Here is a 22,764-nt window from a genome sequence, read left to right as displayed (position 1 = left end):
CTTCCCACTCGAGTGTGTCTGGGGAGCATCTCCGGGGGCCTGAAAGGGGCCCTGGATAATTCCCATCTTGTCCCGGCACCTCTCACCGGTCGCTTCCCTCCTGCCCGTTACTCGTGCGAGCTTCCTCGAACTCTTTCGGAGCTAGAATTCGTTTTTCTCGCGTTGCAATCCGTAGCTGGTAATTGGATTCTCCTTAAGGAATTGTCCTTCCGCTGTTTAGCTTTGCTCAGACTCGTTAGGTTTCATTGATGAACGTATCTATTGCTATTTGGATTACTTTTAGTATTAATATGATTTTTTAATGAAGAAAGAATGATGAACCAAGGATGTTTGCAATTTATAGGAATTCTTGTCACATTTGGATTATCTTTATGATTGAATTGAATTGTTTCCAATTCTAGGAGTTGATTTTTGAATAGAGGAAGAATATTTTCAAATATATTTACAATGAGCAGGATATTTGGATTATTTTTAGTATTAGAATATATTGCGAATTTGTTTTTAAATGAAAGAAGTATATTTACTATTGAATTTATAGGAATTTTTATAACGTTTGAACTATTTTGATTATTTTTAGTAATAGAAGATAACGGGAATCAATTGTTGAATGAAGTGGAAGGAATTCTTATACAAAGTATATTTACTACAGAATTTACAACAATTTGAATCATTTTTAGTATTGGTATTATAATATCGTATTACCAATGGAAATTGGTTGTTGAATAAAAAACGTTTTTATATCAAGTATATGTACAATTGAACTTATAGTAATTGATCTCTATTCAAGATTTGAAATACGTGTATAAAATGTCACATTTAGAATAACTACAGAACCGTGCTATACATATATTTATAGCATCATTAACTTTGTACAATTAAATATAAAATTGTATTTGTATTCACTAGAATCCTCAGTAAATGTATTCCTTTAGTACATTCTCTTGCACTAAAGTAAAGGTTGTGTTTATGTCTTCCTCATTATATATACTAATATTGTATGAAGATAATCCACTATAGATGAGCAGTATTGAACCTAATGAAACCCATGCACCACAAAAAAGCTAGGCTTTCACTCTTCTTCTTGAATACATTTCTCCACCAATTCTCTCAAGTTAGGATTTTCCATGGCAGCTGCAATTCTTTCCTTATCGTTTATTTGTTTATTTACTGAAATATAAAGCATTTAATAGACATTAAGATAAATTGGTAATTATTATATATGGAATGATTGATTGTACTTACTTTCTTGTTCTGTAGAGTGTGCACCTTTCCTAATATATATATCTAGTTTAAAAAGGGTTACTAAATGACGTTCTAGTTTCACTCTAATGCATAAGCCAATCAATGTTGCCAGAGAACAATGGGGCACTGTTGGATTGAATTCAATACGAATTACAGAAACTCCTTTGGGAGTTTGCCTCAAAATCTCAACACAGTCTTCATAAACAACGTCCAATTGCTCCAACGTTTGTGGCTTCTCTGGATCCTTGATTGTCCTTAACAAATCTGTGATTTTAAGTTCCGTAAGTTTTGATAAAATAAATGGATTACTAGTGAATCCTTTTGCATTAAAATATGTTACCCATCTTCTGATTAATTAAAAAAAAACAACAAATAACTTTATAAGTGAAATTTATGCAACTGCAAATACAAAATATGTAATGTCAATGATGCTTAATTTTTAGCAAAATTTTTAGTCATTAAATAGGTGTATTGTTACTAACTTGTTTACAACTATTGGTTAAACAAAGGCTTCTATAGAAACTGTTATTAATAAGCAATATAATAAGTTGGTTCAATGAGAATTCTAATCGGTTCATTTATATTCGATTTATAATATGAACTTGCCATAAACGGACTCCTTTAGCTCAGTGTCAGACTGCGAGATCAAACTTTGGTTTTTCGCATCCAGATATCCTTCAACAGCCTCCATTTCGTCGCTCGTCGGCACACCATCTCTTATCTTTCCCCCCAGTGAAATTTTTCGTAAAAATGACAACATTCTTGCCCCGTTCCCCCCTTGTCACTTGTAACAGTCAACGATACATCATTAGAATTTATTTATGTTATGGCTGGATGTTACAGTGGACCTAACCTCTGGTCAACTTGCAAAACGCATAGTAAGTGCGTCATCGTGGCGCGGAAGTTCAATGATGAACAACCTTCCCGTTCCAAGTTTGTTATACCAAATTATATTTCAATTCAAAGGGGAAACCATTCGAAAAGAAAAAATTATAATTAACGCGAGTATTATTGAATAATACGAAGATCATGGAGGTTAGATGCAATTTGACGAACGGATGATTTTGGAAAGGTAAATGAATTGAACGTCTAAAGTTTTTAAATGTGTGTAACATTAGATTATTGCAAATTTATTAATGTAGAACTTGTTAGACCTCGTACAGTCCCGTATGTTTTATTTTATTTAGATATTACATAGATTTTAACATATTGCTCGTATTTTCGTAGAATATAAACATGGTAGGCATAATTATAATATATGATCAAAATGTTATGATATATAATCATGTTACATCAATTGTAATCTGATCTTATCGCAGGATGATCCCAGATTATAATAATTTAACTTTATTAATCCAAGCTGTCATACTTAATTTATAATTTTATGTCGATTTGTACGCTATCTGTTGATATTCAGTATAACTAAAACAGCCCCGCAAGTCATTTTTTAAATCTGATTTTGTCTCAGAAAGCAAAAATAATCACCCTATTGTTTTAGTGTAATTTACTTGTCAGATTTACTGATTATAATTACTTACTTGTTCAATCGTAGTATTATTAGAATGCGAATATTTATACATTATTGGAAATATACATAAAATATTCAAAATGCAATACTTCTTGGAATATTTAATATATAAAATAATTTTATGTGTATCCGTGTTCCAGTAAAAACATAAATTTGATAAATCAGTAGTTTACAGATCGTTAACAAATTATAATACGAGAACATAATCCCGAATTCTATGTCCATGTTTTTTAGCCGCGTGTTAATTTATTTATTTTCACTTCCAAGTATCAGTACTATAAATACATGTAATTTGTTTATTTAATAATTTTTACAAACTTATGCCTGATTTCTAAACACCTGTCTAATGTAGTCATTTCTATATATATATATATATATATATATATATATTCTATATATATTTATAAAGGACATAGAAATTAACATATTGTTGTACGTTCTAACCGAACAAACAAGTTCTATGTAACTCCGGGTGAAAAAGAAATTTCCTTTCCTCATTATCATACTATACGCGTGCCTCATTCGTCATTGTCATAAATAATGCAAAAAGACACTATACTATATGTATCCAGATGCCAAGATCCTTTTATATACCATAAGAGATTATGAGGATTTAAAATAAGATGGAAGAACTTTCACAATAAAAAATTTAATTCATCATACATAGGCTGCGGATATTTATGCAAATTTATATTTTTATGAAGAACCTAAGCGGGAATTTGTTTTATAAATAATTTAAGCATAAATAACAGCGTACTTAATTAAAAAATAATTATTAGGCGGAAAACGTTAATTCGTAAATTGTGTTAAGGATTTTAGCTCCATTTAGCTTTTTAAGTAGAACGTTATACTTTTTATCTTATAGGATGTAAGCTATTTTTGATAGTTTAATCGTGAATTACACTATCCAAGGTTACTTGTATCCAAGATACGAATTATTTCTTAATGTCAAATTTTAACGCTCTACAACCTTGAGCGACCTTGCGCGAGATAACGCAGTTTGACTCTCATAAATAAACAGCGAATTTTTATGCAAATTCATATTATTGAGAATGCGATTATAAAGCAGAATCTCAGCAGAAAATTGTTTTATCTACTAAATATTATAAAAAGCAATCTTTATATTATGTTAATTTTCAAATGAACTTTCAATTTTGTTCATCTGATCAAATTAATTTTTAACTTTCAATATGTCATCAATCATGTTTATCTATGAATTGGGGGTAAGAAAATTAACAAAATCGGACTTAGCGTGTTTATCTTTAAACATTAGACGGATGTTCATGCACTACGAATGCATAAGCATCTACACTCTCCCTATTATCTCAACTCGCTTTATGATCTCCCTCTAATATATGTCCTTTCACCTATAGTGAATCTCATCTGCTGAATGGAAGTGAAGAGCGGGATGGCGCATAACGACGAAAGTTCATAGTACGAAGATCACGACCTCTCTGCAACGACAAATAACATAACCTATGTTCCGATTTGCGCCAAAGGGAAAAAGTTTGCGCTCATCTCGGGCGTCGCATCTTGCGCACGCTCCGTTCCGCAGCGAGAGCACGCAGAGAGGAACGTGTTGGAGTATCACCACCGGCGAGGAACACTGGCGAATTCGTGGAAGTTAACGGCGGTCGCGTCTGGGCCCTCCGCAAAACTGATAAACGCATTCATTCCGGCTGACCGAATGAGGTTTTAAGGTGAGAGAACGGTGCAACGCATGTCGGGCGAGGAATGCGTAAGGAAAGCTTTCTAGAGGGTCCCGAGATTCTCCTGTTTAATCCACTATCCGCGATAAAGCATGAAACTTAAAAGCTAGACTCGTGATATCGTCTCGAAGGCGGTGGTCCAACGTGAGTTGACTGGGTTGGAACATTAGAACCAAAGCATACTTGTGTTAGGAGGCTAGTAACCGTTCCACCAAGTGTGTTGGCCTGGTAGTTCCGATCAGGACACTGTTGGCTGTTCCAACTTCTAATTAGGTAAGAATTGTTTAGAATTTTTATTTTGGACAAAGAACCCTATATGTATAGAGAAGTTTTACTCTTTAAGTTATTGCGTTTTTTTAAATTTATTATTTCTATTATTTTTTGTTATTCTTGTGGTTAATTACGAAATGTTTTATCAGATGTGATAGAGTACATTTTGTATGATCCTCTTCCTATGAGGAGTATAATGAATCTGGTTGCTTTGAGTGGCTGATATTTATCACGCTGGAACACCAAATAACTGTAATCAAACATATTTCGGAGAAAGTCGAAGCGTTTATACGATAGAAGACACGTAAAATAGCGTTAATTAATACGACGATTTTGCTTGCGTGAAAGTACGCCACACGACTGTAGGATCAGGTGAAAAAGACTCATCGTGTATGTGTAATTAATCGATTATTTCTCTCATATTTCCTTTTTTTTTTGCCCGTGGAAATACATATTGAGAGTTAAATTTAGTAACTTGGTTTTTTATTTGAGTAGAACTGAGACGATTGAACATAAGTAAAAAATATTTTAACCGTGTTGTCATATCAGTTCTTGCTTTCGTTGAGTGACGACCTATTTACTTTGCTTTCTATTTGTCCTTGCAATAAGGGGCCGTAGTTCTTTGAAAATGACGTAATGCGCCAATTTTCAGTTTACTTATGAGGAAAACGAACTTTAAATCTTGATTTAAAGAAAAAAGGTTGACTTAATATCAATATGATTAACCATCTAGATCTAGATTGTATTTCTGTAAATAGGGAATATGATTTGGAAAGGATTAATTGAAAGAGTTTGAGCTTATCGATTAACGTTACGGCGAAAATAAAGATTTTACTCAAGGTCAGTCGATTGGTATCCATAAGTAATTGCAATAGTCTTCCATTGCAAAATTTCTATCGAGTTTCACGAATCAGAGTAATTCATTAAAAATTTTTTAAATTATTTCATTTATTACTTATTTTTAAACAAAATTTATTAGTTAATAAAATAGAAAAAGTTCATGTATGTAGATATAGCTAGAGTTAATTAATACAGAGGTAGAAACTCGATAAAGAAGTTAGAAAAGAGAAACATTGCTTTTTGTATTGAGAGAGACATATTGACCACTTCGATCGATAAAAGTAGTATTTTTATCTCTAGTTCTAGTGCCACCCACTTAGCGACGTAAACAAGGAAAGATACTGACGTACTTTCTATTAAATGCAATCGTACAGGAGATAACGAGAATGATAAGGAATATCTTTTTGCTGCGTCATTCATTTTTTCTCGTTAGTGAAGAAATTGAAAGTGGTATATATCTTAAATGATTGGATTATATAGCAATTATCTTCAACTAAAATTAAAATCACACTCCTAATACTTTTACGATATTTATTTTACCTAGTATGAAAATTTCAATGAGAGAGAATTCTTTCTTTTAAAATAACATTAATTGAATTGCAAAATTTAAATATTCTGCGCATAAATTATTTATGTTTTGTAATAATATTGAATATTCAAATGTTAAGCTATTTAAATAGATAAAGATTTGTTATATTGTATACTACTAGCTTGATCTTTTAATTATATGTAATTTATTGGTAACTTGAATCATTCAACAATAGAATTATCCATTGAGAATGCAAATATCCGACATTCCGTCGATTTCTTTGATACGGTAGAACGTCAGATGTCGCGTCGATTACATTCTTCACTAAATAATCCCCTAACACGCCACCAAAACCGATAGGAAAATTTGTTCCATAATTGATAATATTATTTATGAGGAAAATATTGTTTTATTTAATTTATTAATGAAATGTGCATTATGTCAATGTAAGATGGGAGCGAAATATTTTTCATTGTTCAATTCGCACGTCCCTGATTCCAATATTACAATTTCATTTCATCTAGCGCGCGTGTGCAGTAATTTCACCGAGATTTGGCGTAGTTCGATCTGAAAATTCGATTAACAGGTGTTCGCTTAGTTAAAAGGCTCCCGTAAGTTGCATAACGTTTCCCTATTGACGACCTACTGTAACTATGCATATATGTACACAAAAAACTAGTAACACACCATCGTATAATTCCAAGTTATGTTAGAAAAAATACTGATTACGTAACGCCATTATTATAGCCAAATATATATATATATACACATGTATATGTGTGCAGATATATTCACATCTATTTCAAATTTGTTAGAAGTTCTTCCATTATTTATATACAGTGAATTCTAAAAATGTCCATGCCCTTTTGAGTGTAACGCAATTCCATGATAAGGTTCGTTAAAATACTTTTGTTACAGTTAATCAGTATCGCTTAACAAAATTTATTACGCTAAAAGACCTAACCAATGTAATATATATCTTATTAAAAGTCTGTCATTCGCTTATAGAAGTAGCAATTGTGTTAATCGTTCATAATAAAGAATAGACGAAGTGTGAATACTTTTACGATCCATTGTAGAGTTAGCGGAATTAATATACATATGTAGTGAGTTTATAAATTGAAGCGTTAAGGGTTGTATGCATCAACGTGGAGGCCCTGTGAACCTTAAGCCTTAGACTATAAAAGTCTCTCGTTAAAACTCTATTGTTTACAATTTTCCATGAAAATTTTTTACTAGCTTGTTTGTAAATTAAGTAGCTTGTCTCTTGCTACTATTTGTTCAATTATAATTGTAGTGGTAAAAATTAATCTTCCATGTTAAATATTAGTATGCGATTTTAAAAAATATTTATACGTTAACATATAGAAATCTTAATCTTGAAATATTTAAGATCAAATTATGAAAAAATATAAGGATAATATAATTGAGGACATTGAGATATATAAGGGTTAAAACGCAACAATTGAATCAGTAAAATATATTAGAAATCAATACCTAAATTTCAAATAATATCAACAATAATGTTAACTTTAGTTGCTGATCGTTTTTACCCCCAGTATCTTCTTGTTTTAATTACGTTAATTCTATAAGAATAATGCATTATATATATTACTTCTGAAGATTTAGCAAAATTACAGAAAATCTAAATTTAATACATAATACAGTATAAAGAGTTACAGTATAAATGGTTATAATAGAAAATTATTACAATATTAGCGATAACATTACAATAATTGTACAACGATAGCTGTGACATATAAATTTCAGTAGATAAACGTTAATTAAGTCTTCCAGCAACTTTACAGCTCCACCCGTTTTACGTTTGCTTGTAGTATCTCACGCATGCGCGGATTCTCCCTCCTACGATCACTGAGCGAATTACCGGAAACAATCCGGCAACTGATAGAACTGGTTGCGAGGTAAAGAGAGAGGACCAACCGGTGACATGATGCCGCAAGCACGCTGGTGGAACGCTGTTATCGCGAGCAGTCGGCCTAGGACGTGGGAGCGACTGACTACCTCTGCGGGGCCAGGGACGTCAGGAGGTAGAATATTCACACATCTGACGGCTGTTGAGTCGGTAGTCCACCGGCCGGCTTCTGACAGAACATTGCGTCGCAGCATGGCGACCGGTCCACCCGGTAGTAAAGTTCTCACCGAGGACAATGTCTTCATCAACCTCCGGAAAATGGAATATGCGGTGCGCGGCCCTCTCCTTATACGTGCCCTCGAGATTGAGAAAGAACTGCAGAAGGTAAGGTATAGAAGTGCGACGTGGGGTAGCTAACCATTTTCGGTAGCCAGTTTCCATGGTTCATACCTCAACAGGATACTGATTTTAGATCCCTGATTACAGATATCATAAAATAATTCTACATGAAACGGTTCTTTAATCTTTTGGAACATTTCAACCTTGTAATCTTAAAGTGTTATAGTTTTTTATCATCTCAGCTGAAATTTTGCAGGATTTTTTTACATGTTTAAATTGTGCGAAAATCATACCAAATCTAAACAATCCCAATGTGATATGCTCCAAAACTATTAGTGTGCCATTTCAGAGTTACTTCGCGTTACATGCTGTTGTATACTAGTAAACAGAATAGTATTTGTGATTCGGTGGGTTCTTTTATTTTTCTGCGCCTGGACATGGCGTGATTAAATAAGGAAAACATTTTGAGAATAGAATATGTACTGAGGTAGTGATAAATATTTCTTGGTGGTTATATATGGAGGTTATGTTTCGATTTTTAAACATTATAAGATATATATAGTATATATGTATATTCGTAACATATGGTGTATATCATTTGGAAGTTTCGCGTTTCTTTTTTCTTAGGTTGATAACGATAAGAGAACGTTAGATAATATCAGATAATATATGAACGAAAATAAATTGTGATTAAGCTCAATTTAAAGAAGTTAATTTTGTATATCTTGACATGGTTTTTCAGGAAATATACTGCTGTTACTATCTTTTTAAATATAAATTTATTGATACATAAACTTTTTGATATTTTTCACTAAATGCAATGCTTTTATCCATTTAAAAAATTTACTAAAACTAGAGAACTACATCAAAATATATGTAGAAATTTTGTTTTTAAATAATGGAAATTAAATAAAAATGTATAAGTTTTATTGATTCTGAATGATGTTGGAACCACCTGTCGCTGAGGATTAATTCAAAGGAAAAGCAACTAAAAATAGTGTTTCAATTGGCGTCGATTAGCATAAACTGTATAAACATATCCTGAAATGACAAGTATTGTTACTTGCACGACAAAATTCTTCAATAACTTCGAAATAAAGTTCCATGAAGTCGAATTGTTTCCAACATTATAACATTGCATATTTACATATTGTAGCTTTGCTTTAATAACGGCTTAACTCAAAAAATGTAAACATCGAAGGAGTGACACTTAAAAATTTTACAAAGGTATCTTCGTAAGCCATTTCAACAACATTGTAAAGCTGATTTAACACAAGATGTGCCATTATTCGTAAAAGCACTGTAACTTTCTACTTGTAGCGTCACAAAACAATTGAAGATGAACCCATCTTGATAGTGGCATAAGTAATAATTGTGCCATCTATCGCAAAACTGATGGAATTATAAATATAACGTTTTACATGATAAGAATAAAAATAGAATACAGACATCCTATTCAATAAAACCAAATTTGGATTTTTTTTAATTGCGCCGCTATCAAAGCAAACCGATATATACTACATTTATAACACAGGAAAAACGAACATAATTTACATTATAAACCAACAATTAAAACTATGAGTGTAGGAATAGCGTATACTATAAACATACATATAAAATATAAGGTATATTTTATTCAATATTTATAGCAAAATAATAAATATAGAAATACTGTATGCATTTATTGTGCATAGTATACAATTATTAAATATTATATTTACGATTCCCACACTTCAAGTCGCTTAAGACTATGAATTTTTCAATTTATTATGATAAAAAATGATCACTGAAAACAATTTCGTTGATGCATTGAATAGGACAGATGTTACGGACAAGTGGCTGTATCCAAAACGAGCTTAGTAACAGGAGCCGTTAAAGTAGCCTGTTGTTTGACCATGCAATTTGATACCATAAACTGTGAAAAAAGATAAAACATATTGTACGCATGTAACAGCCTTCGTCTAGCTACCATAGCTTGTATTACATGTGTTCTGTTACATGTGACCTTATATGGAAACTTACAATATTATTCCAAATTTCTAGTACATTCTTATTATACAAAAAATGTTATATATTGTACAACAATAGACATGAAAATTTATATAATAACATTTCAATAAAAAAATTAAAATTTTAAATGTTCTATGAATCTTAAACGTTCAAATGTTTTTAATATTCAAGTTCAAGTGATTATGAATGACTAATGACTAATATTTATGAATGGTCTATGCATTATATCGTACATGTATGCTTTGTTTATGAATAATGTATATGTCTCTATGGAAAAACATAATCTTTCACGGTATTGAATTCGTTTTGAAAAATGCAATACGTGACTTGTGATAAATAATCTGCAAAGCTACCTTGGATTTGTGGAATTGCTATGAGTCACGAAGAGGGAGTAGTGCCAACGAAAGTGTTTAATGTACGTCATAGTTTAGATTATAGTTGCAAGTGAAACGATTGCCCAATTTCCCCAAGGCTATTATCGGATCATAAAAAACTTAACAAAAGAATTTTTTAAAATAACGAAATTACGAAATTTTTATTTTTGAGGGAAAATTTTACTATTTGAAAATTTACGAGTAAAATTTATAAAAAGATTAAATCTATAAATTGTATTAAATACTGATTAAACTGCAATTGAACATTATTAGAATTAGAATTTTACTTGTCTTAGATTCAGTACCATCGTGTATACTTGATTGTGTACACATACACATGTGGTTATTGTTCTGTATGTGTATTATGAATCACGCTATATTGCATAATTGTTTGCTTATTTGATTGAGCTGAATTACTTTAAAGCTAAGCAATATGTGGATAAAGCAAAAAAATTAAAAAAAAATATATCCTTCGCATGAAGCGAAAGAATGGTTCATTTATGATCTAATAAAAGCTGGAAGTATCTCGGAAAATCCGATATTCGCGCTCATGATAAGTATTCACCATGCTAGATCGACAGACTAAATATAATTTATAATAAAAACAATGAGATATATATCGCAAACTTACTTCAATTTTACATACGTTATAATTGTTATTACTAATATATCGTAAACTCTATAAACAGAGAAGAGAGGCACCATATTTAAAGAATATGATTTTAGTAAAATCCCAAATAAAAGAATTATAGTGATTTAAAGATATTAATATTATAAAAAGATCGAAACCTGATGCTCACATTGTGTAACACAAATATGTTATTAGTTAATGTCTAATATAATATTTAAAAAAAAAAAACAGAATTCTATAATATAATTTAAAAGTATTTAATGTAAATATGTTACATTAGTTACATAAGCACTATTTTAATTATATCCAAGTTTATACACAAATATTCATATACAAAAAATATGATTATGAAATATCTGTAATAAAGCTATAATCATTAAAGATATACTCTATATTACTAAATATAAAGATATAGAAAAATTAAATATATCAATACGCTATTTTTTTCAGGGAGCCAAGAAACCGTTTAAGGAGGTGATAAAAGCGAACGTGGGGGATGCACACGCCATGGGGCAACAGCCCATCACCTTCTTGAGACAAGTACTGACCTTGACGGTGTCGCCGAACCTTCTCGATGATCCTAGCTATCCAGAGGATGTGAAGGAACGAGCCAAGACCATATTGTGCCAGTGTAAAGGAGGCAGCGTTGGCTCGTATTCTGAATCGGCAGGAATCGAGATCATCCGGAAACATGTTGCTCAATACATTCAAGATCGTGATGGAATTCCCTCTGATTACCATAACATCATCCTTTCGAACGGCGCCTCGGATGGAATCAAAGTGTGCAGATTATTTCTCTTGTATTATATCGTTAAGCACTATAGAAGCGATATAACAAGGTCGTAAAGTAAAACGTTAAGCAATAACAATGATTTTATTACCTTATAATAATAAAATTATGAGCCAGATTAGCAAGTTGTAATGATGATAACAGATATTTAGACAAGCTAATTTTGAACATTTGTAAATGAGTAATATATCACATATTTTTAAAACCTTATTGCTGAACAAAAAAGCAGACTTGAATGAAAAAATTGCATTCCGTTTAATGATTTTATAGTTCTGAAACATTACTATTATTCCAAATGATTAAAGATCACATATTCTAATTCAATACAATATCTACATTTCATAACAACAAGTTTTGAAGAAACATTCAGAATTCATTAACAAATATTCAAACTAAAAGTCCTGATTATTCTGTGATTTTCAGCTTGATATATGAATAATCCATGTTATTGTTGCATTTATGTTACAGTCTTTCTTGAAACTGTTCAATGAGAAACTAGATGGTAAACCATCTGGAGTGATGATCCCAATCCCACAGTACCCTTTATACTCTGCCACTTTGGCTGAATTTGGCTTGACTCAAATTGGTTATTATCTGAACGAGGAGAACAAGTGGGGATTGGATATTTCTGAATTAGATAGAGCATTAAATGAGTCAAGAAGGTTATGTAATCCTCGTGTGCTAGTCGTAATAAATCCTGGTAATCCAACCGGACAAGTCCTTACACGAACTAATATCGAGGACATCATCAGATTTGCGTATAAAAACCGTTTATTCCTATTGGCTGATGAAGTTTATCAGGATAATGTTTATGATAAGGACAGTGCTTTCCACTCGTTCAAGAAGGTAATGACGGAGATGGGAGAACCTTACTGTAAAATGGAGCTCGCTTCCTTCATGTCTGTGTCTAAAGGTATATTCTAATTTGAGATCAAGTTTATGTTCTACTTCAATAGTTAGTTATAAGTATTTATCACTTTCCAAATGGAATGTTTAATATATTTAACAAGTATAGTACTTCAAATTTAAATAAAAATTAAATTGGGAAGTAGTATCTAAGACTCTCTTAAGAGTTGATCTTATTAAACTATCGAATATTATTTGGGAGCGCCTATGTTATAGGAGTAGATACTAATTCTTTTATGTATGTTGCAGGTTATATGGGAGAATGTGGAATCCGCGGCGGGTACGGGGAAATTATTAACATGGATCCCAAAGTAATGGCGATACTGTTAAAGTCGATCTCAGCAATGTTGTGTCCTACTGTTCTTGGTCAGGTAGTATTGGATGTTGTGGTGAATCCTCCAAAACTAAATGAACCATCTTACAAATTGTTTCAAAAGGAAAAGAAGGAAACCTTACGCTCTTTAGCAGAAAGATCTCAATTAGTGGTTGATACATTGAATAGTATTCCAGGTTTTAAGGTACTTTCTAAAAATTTATTATAAGAGCTGTATATGTGTTAGACATCATTTATTAGCACTCAATCATTAATTAGATTCCAATCTTTTACAGGTTAATCCAGCTATGGGTGCAATGTATGTATTTCCGCGAATCGATTTGCCAAAAGGAGCCATAAAAGCAGCAGAAAAGGAAGGTCAACAGCCTGATGTCTTTTATGCCTTCAAACTCTTGGAGTCCACCGGAATATGCGTGATACCAGGTTCCGGTTTTGGACAGCGACCTGGAACATATCATTTCAGGACGACAATCTTGCCGCAAAAGGAGAAAATAACTACAATGCTCGAGAATCTGAAACAGTTCCATATTAGGTTCCTCGAAGAGTACAAATAATGATACTATGGGATTTTCGTGCATTTTATTTCATCCTGGAAGTGTCAGGGTTATGATATAGAGATCAGTATTACATTTCCATGAAATTTTCACGAATTTATTCGAAAGAATGGTCAAATGTACATTAATTTGCATTTTGAAGTGAGAAAATATTATAAAGGGTATTTTTGAAATTATATTAGATCCGCTATCGACCTGGCACAAAAGGGATTACATATATGGTTTTATGTAAATGTAATATCATATGTATGGATTTCACAATTCATCGAATACTTGTAAATATAGTGAATTTATCATTACGTTTAAGAGATTGTATGACATACCAATCGATGGGTTTCTTTTATCAGAATCATTGGAACGTATGGTGGGTGTTTGTACGTGTACATCACAATAATTCGCAGATAACTAACATTGTTTTTTATAATATTCATGACGATATTATCAGGTTACATTGCAATTTATATGCGAATAAATTATAATTATCGATTTGTCTGAAGAAATAAACTGTTAGGCAGGATATACAAATATACAGGGTGGTTGGTAACTGGTGGTACAAGCGGAAAGGGGATACTATACCATGTACAAATCACGTGCATTCAATGAAATTCACCCACCAAAAAAGACTTATGTGTTCACATTTGTACAAGACCCTCGATGTTAATAAAAAATCACATGCACTTCAATTAAAACGTGAAAAACATTTAATAACCATGATCACTACTTTCAGCGTATAAGCGCAATCTATTATGAATTGATAGCAACACACTTTTGAACACCATTAGTACAATAAACACGTAAGCAAAACACTGGAGTTGTCTAACTCGTGCGTAATAAATAAAAATGACTTCAAGGATCGCATCGAAGATCTTGATCGGATGAAAAGCTACTTAATATTAAAATTCTAAATGAGACTAGAATCATCAGGTGATCACTCATATATTCTATAAACGAAGATATGGTATAACTGATTGTATGCTCTTTTTACCGAGTGTACTTGCTGCCCAAACAATTCGTACGTCGGAACGAAAGTTTAATGTAATCCAAAGGAGATTTTGAACAATGAAACTTATCGGAAAAATCAGTTTTTCGAAGAGGAAACGGAAAGAACTAAGAAGTAAAGCTATCATTGTACTCTATATAGAATAATCGACTGATTATTATTAAAAGAAATACTTTATTGAGAGCTTTTGCCATTAACAAATTGACAAATCTCTACGAAATTGGACGTTACATAACTGAAGCTTAAAGTTAATAAAGAGTACAAGTTCTACAGATCAATGGCGAGCCTCTCAATTTCTTCTGCGAAAAATCTCATATCAGCCTTAGTGAGTCCAGAATTCTGTAAAACGAGCCTGAAAAAGTTAGGTAGCTCGCGTAGAGGCTGGTACGTGATCAGCATTGAGCCCTTCTTCACCATTCGCTCCTTCACATCCGGTCCGATTTTCTCAAGGGCTTTCAACAGTTCTCCGTCTTGCAAGTGGCGTTTGGAGGGCGGCACGTACCAGAAGCAGACGTTGGTGCACTCGGGCTCAAGCATCAGTTTAAAGCCTTCTCTGTGTCTTATATAATCTGTGAAGTACCGCGCCAATTCGAACACTCGATCTACATGTTTCTCCAAGCCATGAGTGCCTTTTGCTTTCCACATAAACCAGAATTTCATCACGTCTGCCCTACGACCGCACTGAATGTGCTTGTCCCCACTGTCGAAAGAAGAGTCATAAAATTTGTCTGGTTGGAAGAGATAACTAGCTTTTGAGCTATGTGCTGCTTGCAGGAGATCCTCATGGCGCAGTAACAATGTTGAACATTGTTGCGGAGCAGCCAACAATTTGTGTGGGTTCCAAGTAACAGAATCTGCCAGTTCGACACCATCCAGGAGGTATCTGTGCTTTGTGGACATCAAGGCTCCTCCTCCCCACGCTGCATCCACGTGAAACCACAGATTGTACTTCTTACAAATGATAGCAATCTCTCTTAAGGGATCGAATGCACCTAGGACTGTAGTTCCTGCTGTAGCAGATACCATCAAGGGTACTGCACCTTCGTCAAGAGCTTTCTTGATCTGTGCTTCCAAATTCGTTATGCACATCTTTCCTCTGCTGTTAGTTTTCACTTCATACACATTGCTAGTGCCTAATCCTAGGAAAGCACTAAGCTTTTTGACAGAATAATGGGAATCTCTGGAAGTGAAGATTATTAACCTGCCAGCACTGGATAAGCCTAACTCCTTCAATTGAGGAAACCTGTGAATGACGATACATAAAAACGTAGGAATTTCAGGGATTCCAATAGATTAATCAAATTACAAAGAAATAAGAAGTACTTGTAGTGACGTGCCAGATTAATTGCATAACCATTGGCAATAGAACCACCAGGACAGAATATTCCTTCACCTTTACCATCCTTCCAGCCAACTATCTTCCTCATTTCACGCAATATCTCCTCTTCCATTAAAGAGAACACTGGAGAAACTTCATAGGTGTAAACTGAAGGGTTCAAGGCGTCTGTTAACCATTGTCCAAGAAGGCCATACGGATCTACGCTGGAATATAGTTGGTTTATGAATCGAGGATGACCTGTTTTTACGCTGTACTTGATCACGTTGCGGGCGAGGGTGAAAAGCTTCTCATGGGAGGATCCTTGGTCAGACAGCTTTAAGTCAATGGCTGATTGAAGAGCTGCTGGTTTCATCCATTCCACTACTTTGTTTTTTCTTGAAGTTCCCTGAAAGGTAATTGGAAACTTATATTATGTAAGTCAATAGGATAGAGAACTTTAATTTAATTAGTATGGGAACTAGCTTTTCTTTTTTTGCGACGCAGTTTTTTCTTTTTTTTTTTCCTTATATTTTATAATTTAACTTGGAAGTAGAGTAACATGAACGCAATTTGCGGCACAATTCTTCGTCCATGAATTGACAGAGCACATCATTAACAAACGAAGAAAAAAAGTCGCATAAATAACGTTTGACTCACGTTTTCACAACCAGGAAAGATTAGTTTTATAATAAATCAGTGACAGTCGTTGCTCATGGATGCATTTGAATATTGAGTTTTAAGTTACATACATTGGACAGAGATTTAAATATACTTGGGGAAAATGATTATCTTCATTTCACTGTATTCAAATTATGTAAAAAGAATTATGACAATAACGAACATACGTTTGATTCAATTTCAAGAATTAAGAATGTAATAAATGGAAAGAGGAAGATTATGGTTTAGAAAATGTGAGAACAGTCTATTGAGATAGGGATCAAAATGAAGCAAAGAAATTTTTAATAACGGTAATGTACTTGAAGCGTAAAGATAATTGGATACTTCAAAGTGAATGGCTTTGAAAGAATAAGAAGTGATTGGAAGCGTTCGTGTGTAACATAAATTATTATACCGAGTCACTGAGAACCACGCTTTTTGCTTAGTTTTACTTCGGCGAATGACTATAAATCTTCTTTAAAGATATTTTATGTTTAATACTATACTTCTTTAAATTATTTCAATTGACAGGAAATAAAATTCTTATTTCAACTTTTCAATTTATCCAAAAACATCAAGGGAATTGTCTAAATTATAATTTAGAATTCATATTAGCACTAAAAGAAGAATTAATTATAACAATATATTTGAATTTTTATACCTTAAAAAATATAATATTTCTATATATAATGTACAAATATGCAATTGTTTGTAATTTAGATTGAATTCATGTAAAATGACTAAAAGTTATTACCCAGGGAAAGTATAAGAAATTGTTCTGTCTCATAAGGAAAATATAACGTATATTCCAGTTTATCTCAAGTCAATAAACTTCAGTCGAAATGTCAATGCAATTTGTGCGTCACGAACGCAATTTTCCTTGTAGTTTACCTGGTCGTTTCTTGCGCCATACTTTTCCTATTTCCAGATTCATGAGAATATATATGTATATCAATATACATATGTTAGTATTATTGTGGAAAGAAATTGCTTCTTCGATACAAATGGAAAGAAAATCCTTCAAATATTCAATTTAGAGATTAATTAAAATAAAATATAAAGTCGTTATGGTGTTCTTAAATGTACATTTTAATTCACTATATTGCATAATTATCTCTTTATCATAACTATCTGTTCACTCTAAAAGCCTATTTGTTTGCTACAATAACTGTCAATATATATCCATATTCTTCTAACAATAGATTTTAACAATGAATTTACCTGAAAAACTGCTTCTTCCAGGAGCAGATCGATGAAACTTCTCATAAACTTCTCATGGACCTCTCTCACCGGAAGACTCCTGTAGTTACAATCTTCTGTGGATTCTCCGTTGACAATAGAATTTGGACAACCGTTTTGATAATCCTCTTCATCATCAGCAGAAGATAGACGAGCAAGATCACTCTGTAAACTGTTGTCACAGACTTTTCTCAAGAAATTATCTCCTATTTGGGGCGGAGACACGCTCACAGTTCCTTCGTTAGCCGGCATAGTTACGTATCGAAGTTTTTCTCAATCTGTTCAGCGTGGTGCTCCTACAGTTTCCTTTATACTAATGTCTACTGACCAAGGACAAGATCGTTGCGCGTTAACTACCTTCGGCTGTATTTGCTTCACCGAGATTCGCGGGACTGGTTCTCCTTTCCTGCCTCTTTTTCTGATGAATATCGCGACCAGGGCCTTGATGAATTGGGAAACTATCCTTTGTTCTATATTGCTGTTTCGACTAATCAAGTAAATAGAGCGTCGAGTTAAAGGGAAAATTTACATTCAAATATATCATCGACAATGCGATGAGATACATTTGAATGTAACTCGAGATCTCAATCCAGCTGTTTAGTTGCGTTTAACTTTCTCCAATTATCGATTATTATTCTTTTTTCTTGCGATAAATTTTTGCGTCAAATCCGTAAGCATTCTTCTTGTGCACTCATTTCAATTAATTAGAAAATTATAGTAATATTAATATTCATAGATGATTCGTCCTTGAAAGCATTCTTGGATTAATTCAAGAAGGAAAGAACAAGAAAGATAAATATTTAAATCAGATACTATAACAATCTTTTTTAATGACTTCGCTAATGACTTATACAGAAATAGAACTATTTATTTTTAATATTTCTTATTTTAACGTGTTTTTTTCTCTTTCGTTTTAAGGGTGATGAGAAAGATCGAGATTGTTTCGAGTTGTTGATGCTCGTTACCGATAATGGTAATAGCTGGTAATTTTGGTGGAGCTATGCGTTATTCAAGCTGAATTCTATTACATAATTTTATTACGTCCAATAATAAGTTACATATATGGAAATGCAGCCACCAATAATTTTTATCCTTAATACGTAATTGACTGATATTCAATCTCTTCTAGAAACTTTGACGCACTACAAATATTCTGAGAAGAAACTGGATGCTTAAAACCAGTTGTAAATATTCTTTAATGCTACTCAATCAAAATTGCTTATTACTGATTATGTAATGAAAATGAACAAAAATTAAAAATTATTGCATGTAGTATTTTTACGAGATTACGTTTGCTTCAAGATACATATAGATCATACAGTGATCGATAATGATTATATAGACTCAAATAATGTGACAAAAACAAAATACTTGGGTTGTATATGCATAAATGAATATGCATGCCGGAGATTGCGAATGTATCATTTACGTATCACGTGTATGGTGTCAAGTATCATTAGGATGAGACTTTCTTAAATTACAACCACCAATCAGTACCAAACTTCAGTCACAAAAACATTCCTTATAAATTATCAACAACACTATTCATAATTTGTAACAGTAAAACACATTGGTTTTTGTGTTTGATGAAAAAAATAAATTTCTAAAAATAATTTATTTATAATCGAGCATTGACTGTACTGTTTAACGAATAATACTTGACACTTATCTATGAAGATATGTATGTTTTTGTGAGTTACACAATGTTTACACAATAGATTTTAAATTTGAAAAAACTTTCTATGAGTGTAGATTTTCCACTGCCTACAACCTTTAAATATCGCTAATTCCTAGTATCAAATATTTTTGGTGATCTAATAATTCATTTTAAAAATTAATAACAATGATAATTTTAATAACAACTTCATTTTTTATACAAATATGTTTTTAGACAAGCCAAACATGTTTTTTTGTTTACAGATGAATCATTAATAGCTTTCAATATTAGAAAAATATTTCATATTTTCAGGTACATATTTAATGTTCTAGTACATCGGTTCGCATAACAGAGCATATTATTCTTTTCGTTTGAATCTAATCAGCATAATATTAGGAAAAACTTCCTTTGAAAGTCAGATCTGGGCCAATCTAACAAGTAGAAATGATATTTATAATAGCTTAAAATGGTTCCAATACAATTAAATACTGTTTTATTTTTAAAAATATAAATTGTAATGCGAGTGATTAATAAGTTTCATTATACACTTACACATCTTTTATAAAATTGATTGCATTTAAGAAAAAGACTTGCTGACATTTCCTTTGAGATTCAAACGTATTTTTAAAAACATATTACGTATAATTTTGCATCAGGAGACTGTTTTACAGCGACATAAGGCACAAACTTCATTGAATTTATTTTTCATAAAATATATAAGCTTTGATAAGTTATTTTAAAAGGTATTTTAAAATACTTTGTGTGTTAATTCTATGTAGATACTAGGTGTAGAAGAATTTCAATGAAATCTGTTTGAGATAGCTTCTTTGTCATTAGAAACATATTCTAAGTACATGGTACAGAACTATTTCACAGTATCCGTTGTTTCTTTTATCGCCTCATAAGAATATACATACCTAGAAACTACGGTATATCTACATTTTGAAATATGCAATTATATAAATAGATACAGATATAAACTCTTTCCTTATTCATTATAGTAATAAAGTAATATATGTTATAATAAAATGCAATGACATTAATCAGAACCCTCTGCATAAAGTTTACAAAATAGCACAAGGTCCACTTAAATTGTGTTAAATCAACAAAGTCTTAAATGTGTAGAAGAACCCCTTAATTGTATGTCAATATTTTGCAAACTTGTATTTCCCACAATTAACTAAGTTACCAATTATTGTACACATCCCTGATCATTGGAACACTACTTCCTCTTATAATGTTAGTTTAAATATATAATTACGTGAATGCACAATACTAGTAAAAAATTAATTTTTTGGTTAATTAATTAACCACTAATTCCATGGTTTGCTCGTATATCACCATATCTACACAATGATTGCATAAGAATTAAGACTGTAATATGTAACACATTATCCAAAATAGGCACCACAATTAGAACAACGTCGAGTCTTTAATAGTAAGCAGCATATTATCCCTAATGGGAAGAACAGGATTGCACATAGTAGTCCAAGACATGTAAAATCATCTTCCATTACACCCACCTATGTTGTAAAATCTGACCTTAGTTCCTACTTTTCATCTCAAATAATTGAATATCAAACATATGGGAAGGAAATTAAGATTTGTTTATTAAAAATTACTTACTCTGCATGCAGGACACCCTCCAACTAAAATTATTTCTGGCATAAGTATAGTGGTTGATTGTGTAGAACCATAGGAAGGTACATAATTGTGATTATTAGTTCCACTTGCGCTAGGATAATATCCTGCAGGTGGAGGCCATGAAGTAGACCCTGCGTATTGTGTTGCATTGTAACCTGGATCTGGTGGTTGTCATGAAAAATTAACTACATAAGACACATCCCATGTCAATTTCTGTTATTACTTCTAAATATAACATTTTTTGTATCAAACAAGAAACAATTATTTAATACAACAAGATATTGAAAATTAATTTATTCTTTTCCATTACTATTCAATCAATTTAGATTATTAGCCTGGAATATGAATTACAGTATGACAGTATAGTCAGAGTATTATCAGAGAGTAATGACATCAGAAATTACCTCTTCCATTTTTGTATAAAAATATCTCGCAATATTAATAACATTATAACATTAATAATATATATATTTTTTCAAACTATTTCTTCAAATTTCAATAATGATAATCATAAATGAACAAACTTAAATTATTTACTTTTTAAAACTTCGTAATAATCTTCGTATGATGCGAAATATAAAAATTATTAATATAAAATTAATAGCTTAATAATTCAAGCTTTAAATGTAATAATTAGACTTAATAGCAGTTCACATTATTTTTAGACAACAAAATAATACAAAACAGTAAAATTTCAATTTTGTTGCTCACTTATTGGCGCAGTGGCTGCTGCGTAAGACGGAGGTTTATCGTTCCCTGTAGTCAGCGGTTGCTTTTCCATCGTTTAATAATCGAACTAATGGCTTTTATGAGCAATTTGCACAATAAATTGGCGTAATTAGATAATTATCATCGATACAATTTTTTTCTGACAGCTAGCACCTGTATTAGCCTAAGATCTGACGCGGTTCCAAAACAAATAGTGCATTACTATTTTCGCCCGGGAGAACCACTTAAGATTTCACTTTTATTTTTCGATTAGAATACGAAGTTCTATTGGTTGATTCTTAGTGACGTCATTTCATTGTATTCGTTTTAATTTGATACTCATTTCGAATTGCATGACTAACGTGTATCGCGTTTTCTTGCGACTGTAAAATTGATTTACTTGTTTTTCTTCCAACATGCCACAATAGCGAATTATACGTAATTAGTATAAGTAATTGGAGGAATTACGAAGTGTGTAATATTAGAATTAAGAAATTTTCATATTGAATCAAAAATTTTCCTTTTTATCTTTCGCACGAGAATTAAATATAATTAAGGTGGTAATCATAATGGCTGCTTAGATAATATAAAAATTTTCGTTTTTATTATTGA

The 22,764-nt window shown here is 32.0% G+C and overlaps 4 protein-coding genes and 1 long non-coding RNA gene across 8 annotated transcripts; 2 read left to right on the top strand and 3 right to left on the bottom strand.

Annotated features, from left to right (window-relative positions):
- Positions 1 to 622: 622 nt before the first annotated feature.
- Positions 623 to 2,124, bottom strand: LOC126925518 (MIP18 family protein galla-1). Its single transcript, XM_050741148.1, has 3 exons — positions 1,849 to 2,124; positions 1,243 to 1,506; positions 623 to 1,167 (listed from the first exon to the last, which is right to left on the bottom strand). Exons 1-3 carry the CDS (start codon positions 2,000 to 2,002, stop codon positions 1,070 to 1,072), a joined length of 516 nt encoding a protein of 171 aa, XP_050597105.1. The 5' UTR covers positions 2,003 to 2,124; the 3' UTR covers positions 623 to 1,069.
- Positions 2,125 to 4,301: 2,177 nt separating this feature from the next.
- Positions 4,302 to 14,618, top strand: LOC126925504 (alanine aminotransferase 1). 3 transcript variants are annotated; one of them, XM_050741109.1, is made up of 6 exons: positions 4,302 to 4,470; positions 7,954 to 8,375; positions 11,796 to 12,125; positions 12,604 to 13,048; positions 13,291 to 13,559; positions 13,651 to 14,618. In XM_050741109.1, the coding sequence occupies exons 2-6, from the start codon at positions 8,067 to 8,069 to the stop codon at positions 13,927 to 13,929; spliced, it is 1,632 nt and encodes a 543-aa protein (XP_050597066.1). In that variant the 5' UTR covers positions 4,302 to 4,470; positions 7,954 to 8,066; the 3' UTR covers positions 13,930 to 14,618. The 3 variants fall into 3 exon arrangements, with proteins under 3 accessions (XP_050597066.1, XP_050597064.1, XP_050597065.1); XM_050741107.1 differs by having other exon boundaries at positions 4,303 to 4,752; XM_050741108.1 differs by lacking the exon at positions 4,302 to 4,470 and adding an exon at positions 6,627 to 6,729.
- Positions 14,619 to 15,083: 465 nt separating this feature from the next.
- LOC126925503 (cysteine sulfinic acid decarboxylase) lies at positions 15,084 to 18,395 on the bottom strand. The gene is made up of 3 exons (XM_050741106.1): positions 18,126 to 18,395; positions 16,253 to 16,653; positions 15,084 to 16,172 (listed from the first exon to the last, which is right to left on the bottom strand). Exons 1-3 carry the CDS (start codon positions 18,393 to 18,395, stop codon positions 15,197 to 15,199), a joined length of 1,647 nt encoding a protein of 548 aa, XP_050597063.1. The 3' UTR covers positions 15,084 to 15,196.
- On the top strand, positions 16,523 to 19,644 carry LOC126925528 (uncharacterized). The gene is made up of 2 exons (XR_007713971.1): positions 16,523 to 16,660; positions 18,147 to 19,644. It is a non-coding gene; the product is annotated as an uncharacterized LOC126925528 (long non-coding RNA).
- Positions 19,645 to 19,977: 333 nt separating this feature from the next.
- LOC126925520 (brain protein I3) lies at positions 19,978 to 22,430 on the bottom strand. 2 transcript variants are annotated; one of them, XM_050741152.1, is made up of 4 exons: positions 22,327 to 22,420; positions 22,156 to 22,247; positions 21,427 to 21,605; positions 19,978 to 21,323 (listed from the first exon to the last, which is right to left on the bottom strand). In XM_050741152.1, the coding sequence occupies exons 2-4, from the start codon at positions 22,223 to 22,225 to the stop codon at positions 21,192 to 21,194; spliced, it is 381 nt and encodes a 126-aa protein (XP_050597109.1). In that variant the 5' UTR covers positions 22,226 to 22,247; positions 22,327 to 22,420; the 3' UTR covers positions 19,978 to 21,191. The 2 variants fall into 2 exon arrangements, with proteins under 2 accessions (XP_050597109.1, XP_050597107.1); XM_050741150.1 differs by having other exon boundaries at positions 22,156 to 22,430.
- Between the last annotated feature and the right edge of the window lie 334 nt (positions 22,431 to 22,764).

The sequence above is a fragment of the Bombus affinis genome, chromosome 16, assembly GCF_024516045.1.
Source record: "Bombus affinis isolate iyBomAffi1 chromosome 16, iyBomAffi1.2, whole genome shotgun sequence".
Lineage (NCBI taxonomy): Eukaryota > Metazoa > Arthropoda > Insecta > Hymenoptera > Apidae > Bombus > Bombus affinis.
The sequence above is the reverse complement of the archived record's forward strand: the minus strand, read 5'-3'. Positions and strand labels throughout refer to the sequence as shown.

Bases quoted from the DNA above. Each gene is read 5' to 3' on its own strand.
- LOC126925503 (XM_050741106.1), bottom strand. From the start codon at position 18,395: ATGCCGGCTAACGAAGGAACTGTGAGCGTGTCTCCGCCCCAAATAGGA. The intron at 16,654-18,125 runs GTAAATTCATTG...ATTACCTTTCAG, and splicing joins TGGAAGAAGCAGTTTTTCAG to GGAACTTCAAGAAAAAACAA. The intron at 16,173-16,252 runs GTACTTCTTATT...CGTCATTCACAG, and splicing joins AATCTGGCACGTCACTACAA to GTTTCCTCAATTGAAGGAGT.
- LOC126925520 (XM_050741150.1), bottom strand. From the start codon at position 22,225: ATGGAAAAGCAACCGCTGACTACAGGGAACGATAAACCTCCGTCTTAC. The intron at 21,606-22,155 runs GTGAGCAACAAA...GACAACCACCAG, and splicing joins AGCAGCCACTGCGCCAATAA to ATCCAGGTTACAATGCAACA. The intron at 21,324-21,426 runs GTAAGTAATTTT...TTTACAACATAG, and splicing joins GAGGGTGTCCTGCATGCAGA to GTGGGTGTAATGGAAGATGA.
- LOC126925504 (XM_050741109.1), top strand. From the start codon at position 8,067: ATGATGCCGCAAGCACGCTGGTGGAACGCTGTTATCGCGAGCAGTCGG. The intron at 8,376-11,795 runs GTAAGGTATAGA...TATTTTTTTCAG, and splicing joins TTGAGAAAGAACTGCAGAAG to GGAGCCAAGAAACCGTTTAA. The intron at 13,049-13,290 runs GTATATTCTAAT...TGTATGTTGCAG, and splicing joins CTTCATGTCTGTGTCTAAAG to GTTATATGGGAGAATGTGGA.
- LOC126925518 (XM_050741148.1), bottom strand. From the start codon at position 2,002: ATGTTGTCATTTTTACGAAAAATTTCACTGGGGGGAAAGATAAGAGAT. The intron at 1,507-1,848 runs GCAAGTTCATAT...TTAAAATCACAG, and splicing joins GCTAAAGGAGTCCGTTTATG to ATTTGTTAAGGACAATCAAG. The intron at 1,168-1,242 runs GTAAGTACAATC...TTTATATTTCAG, and splicing joins ACACTCTACAGAACAAGAAA to TAAATAAACAAATAAACGAT.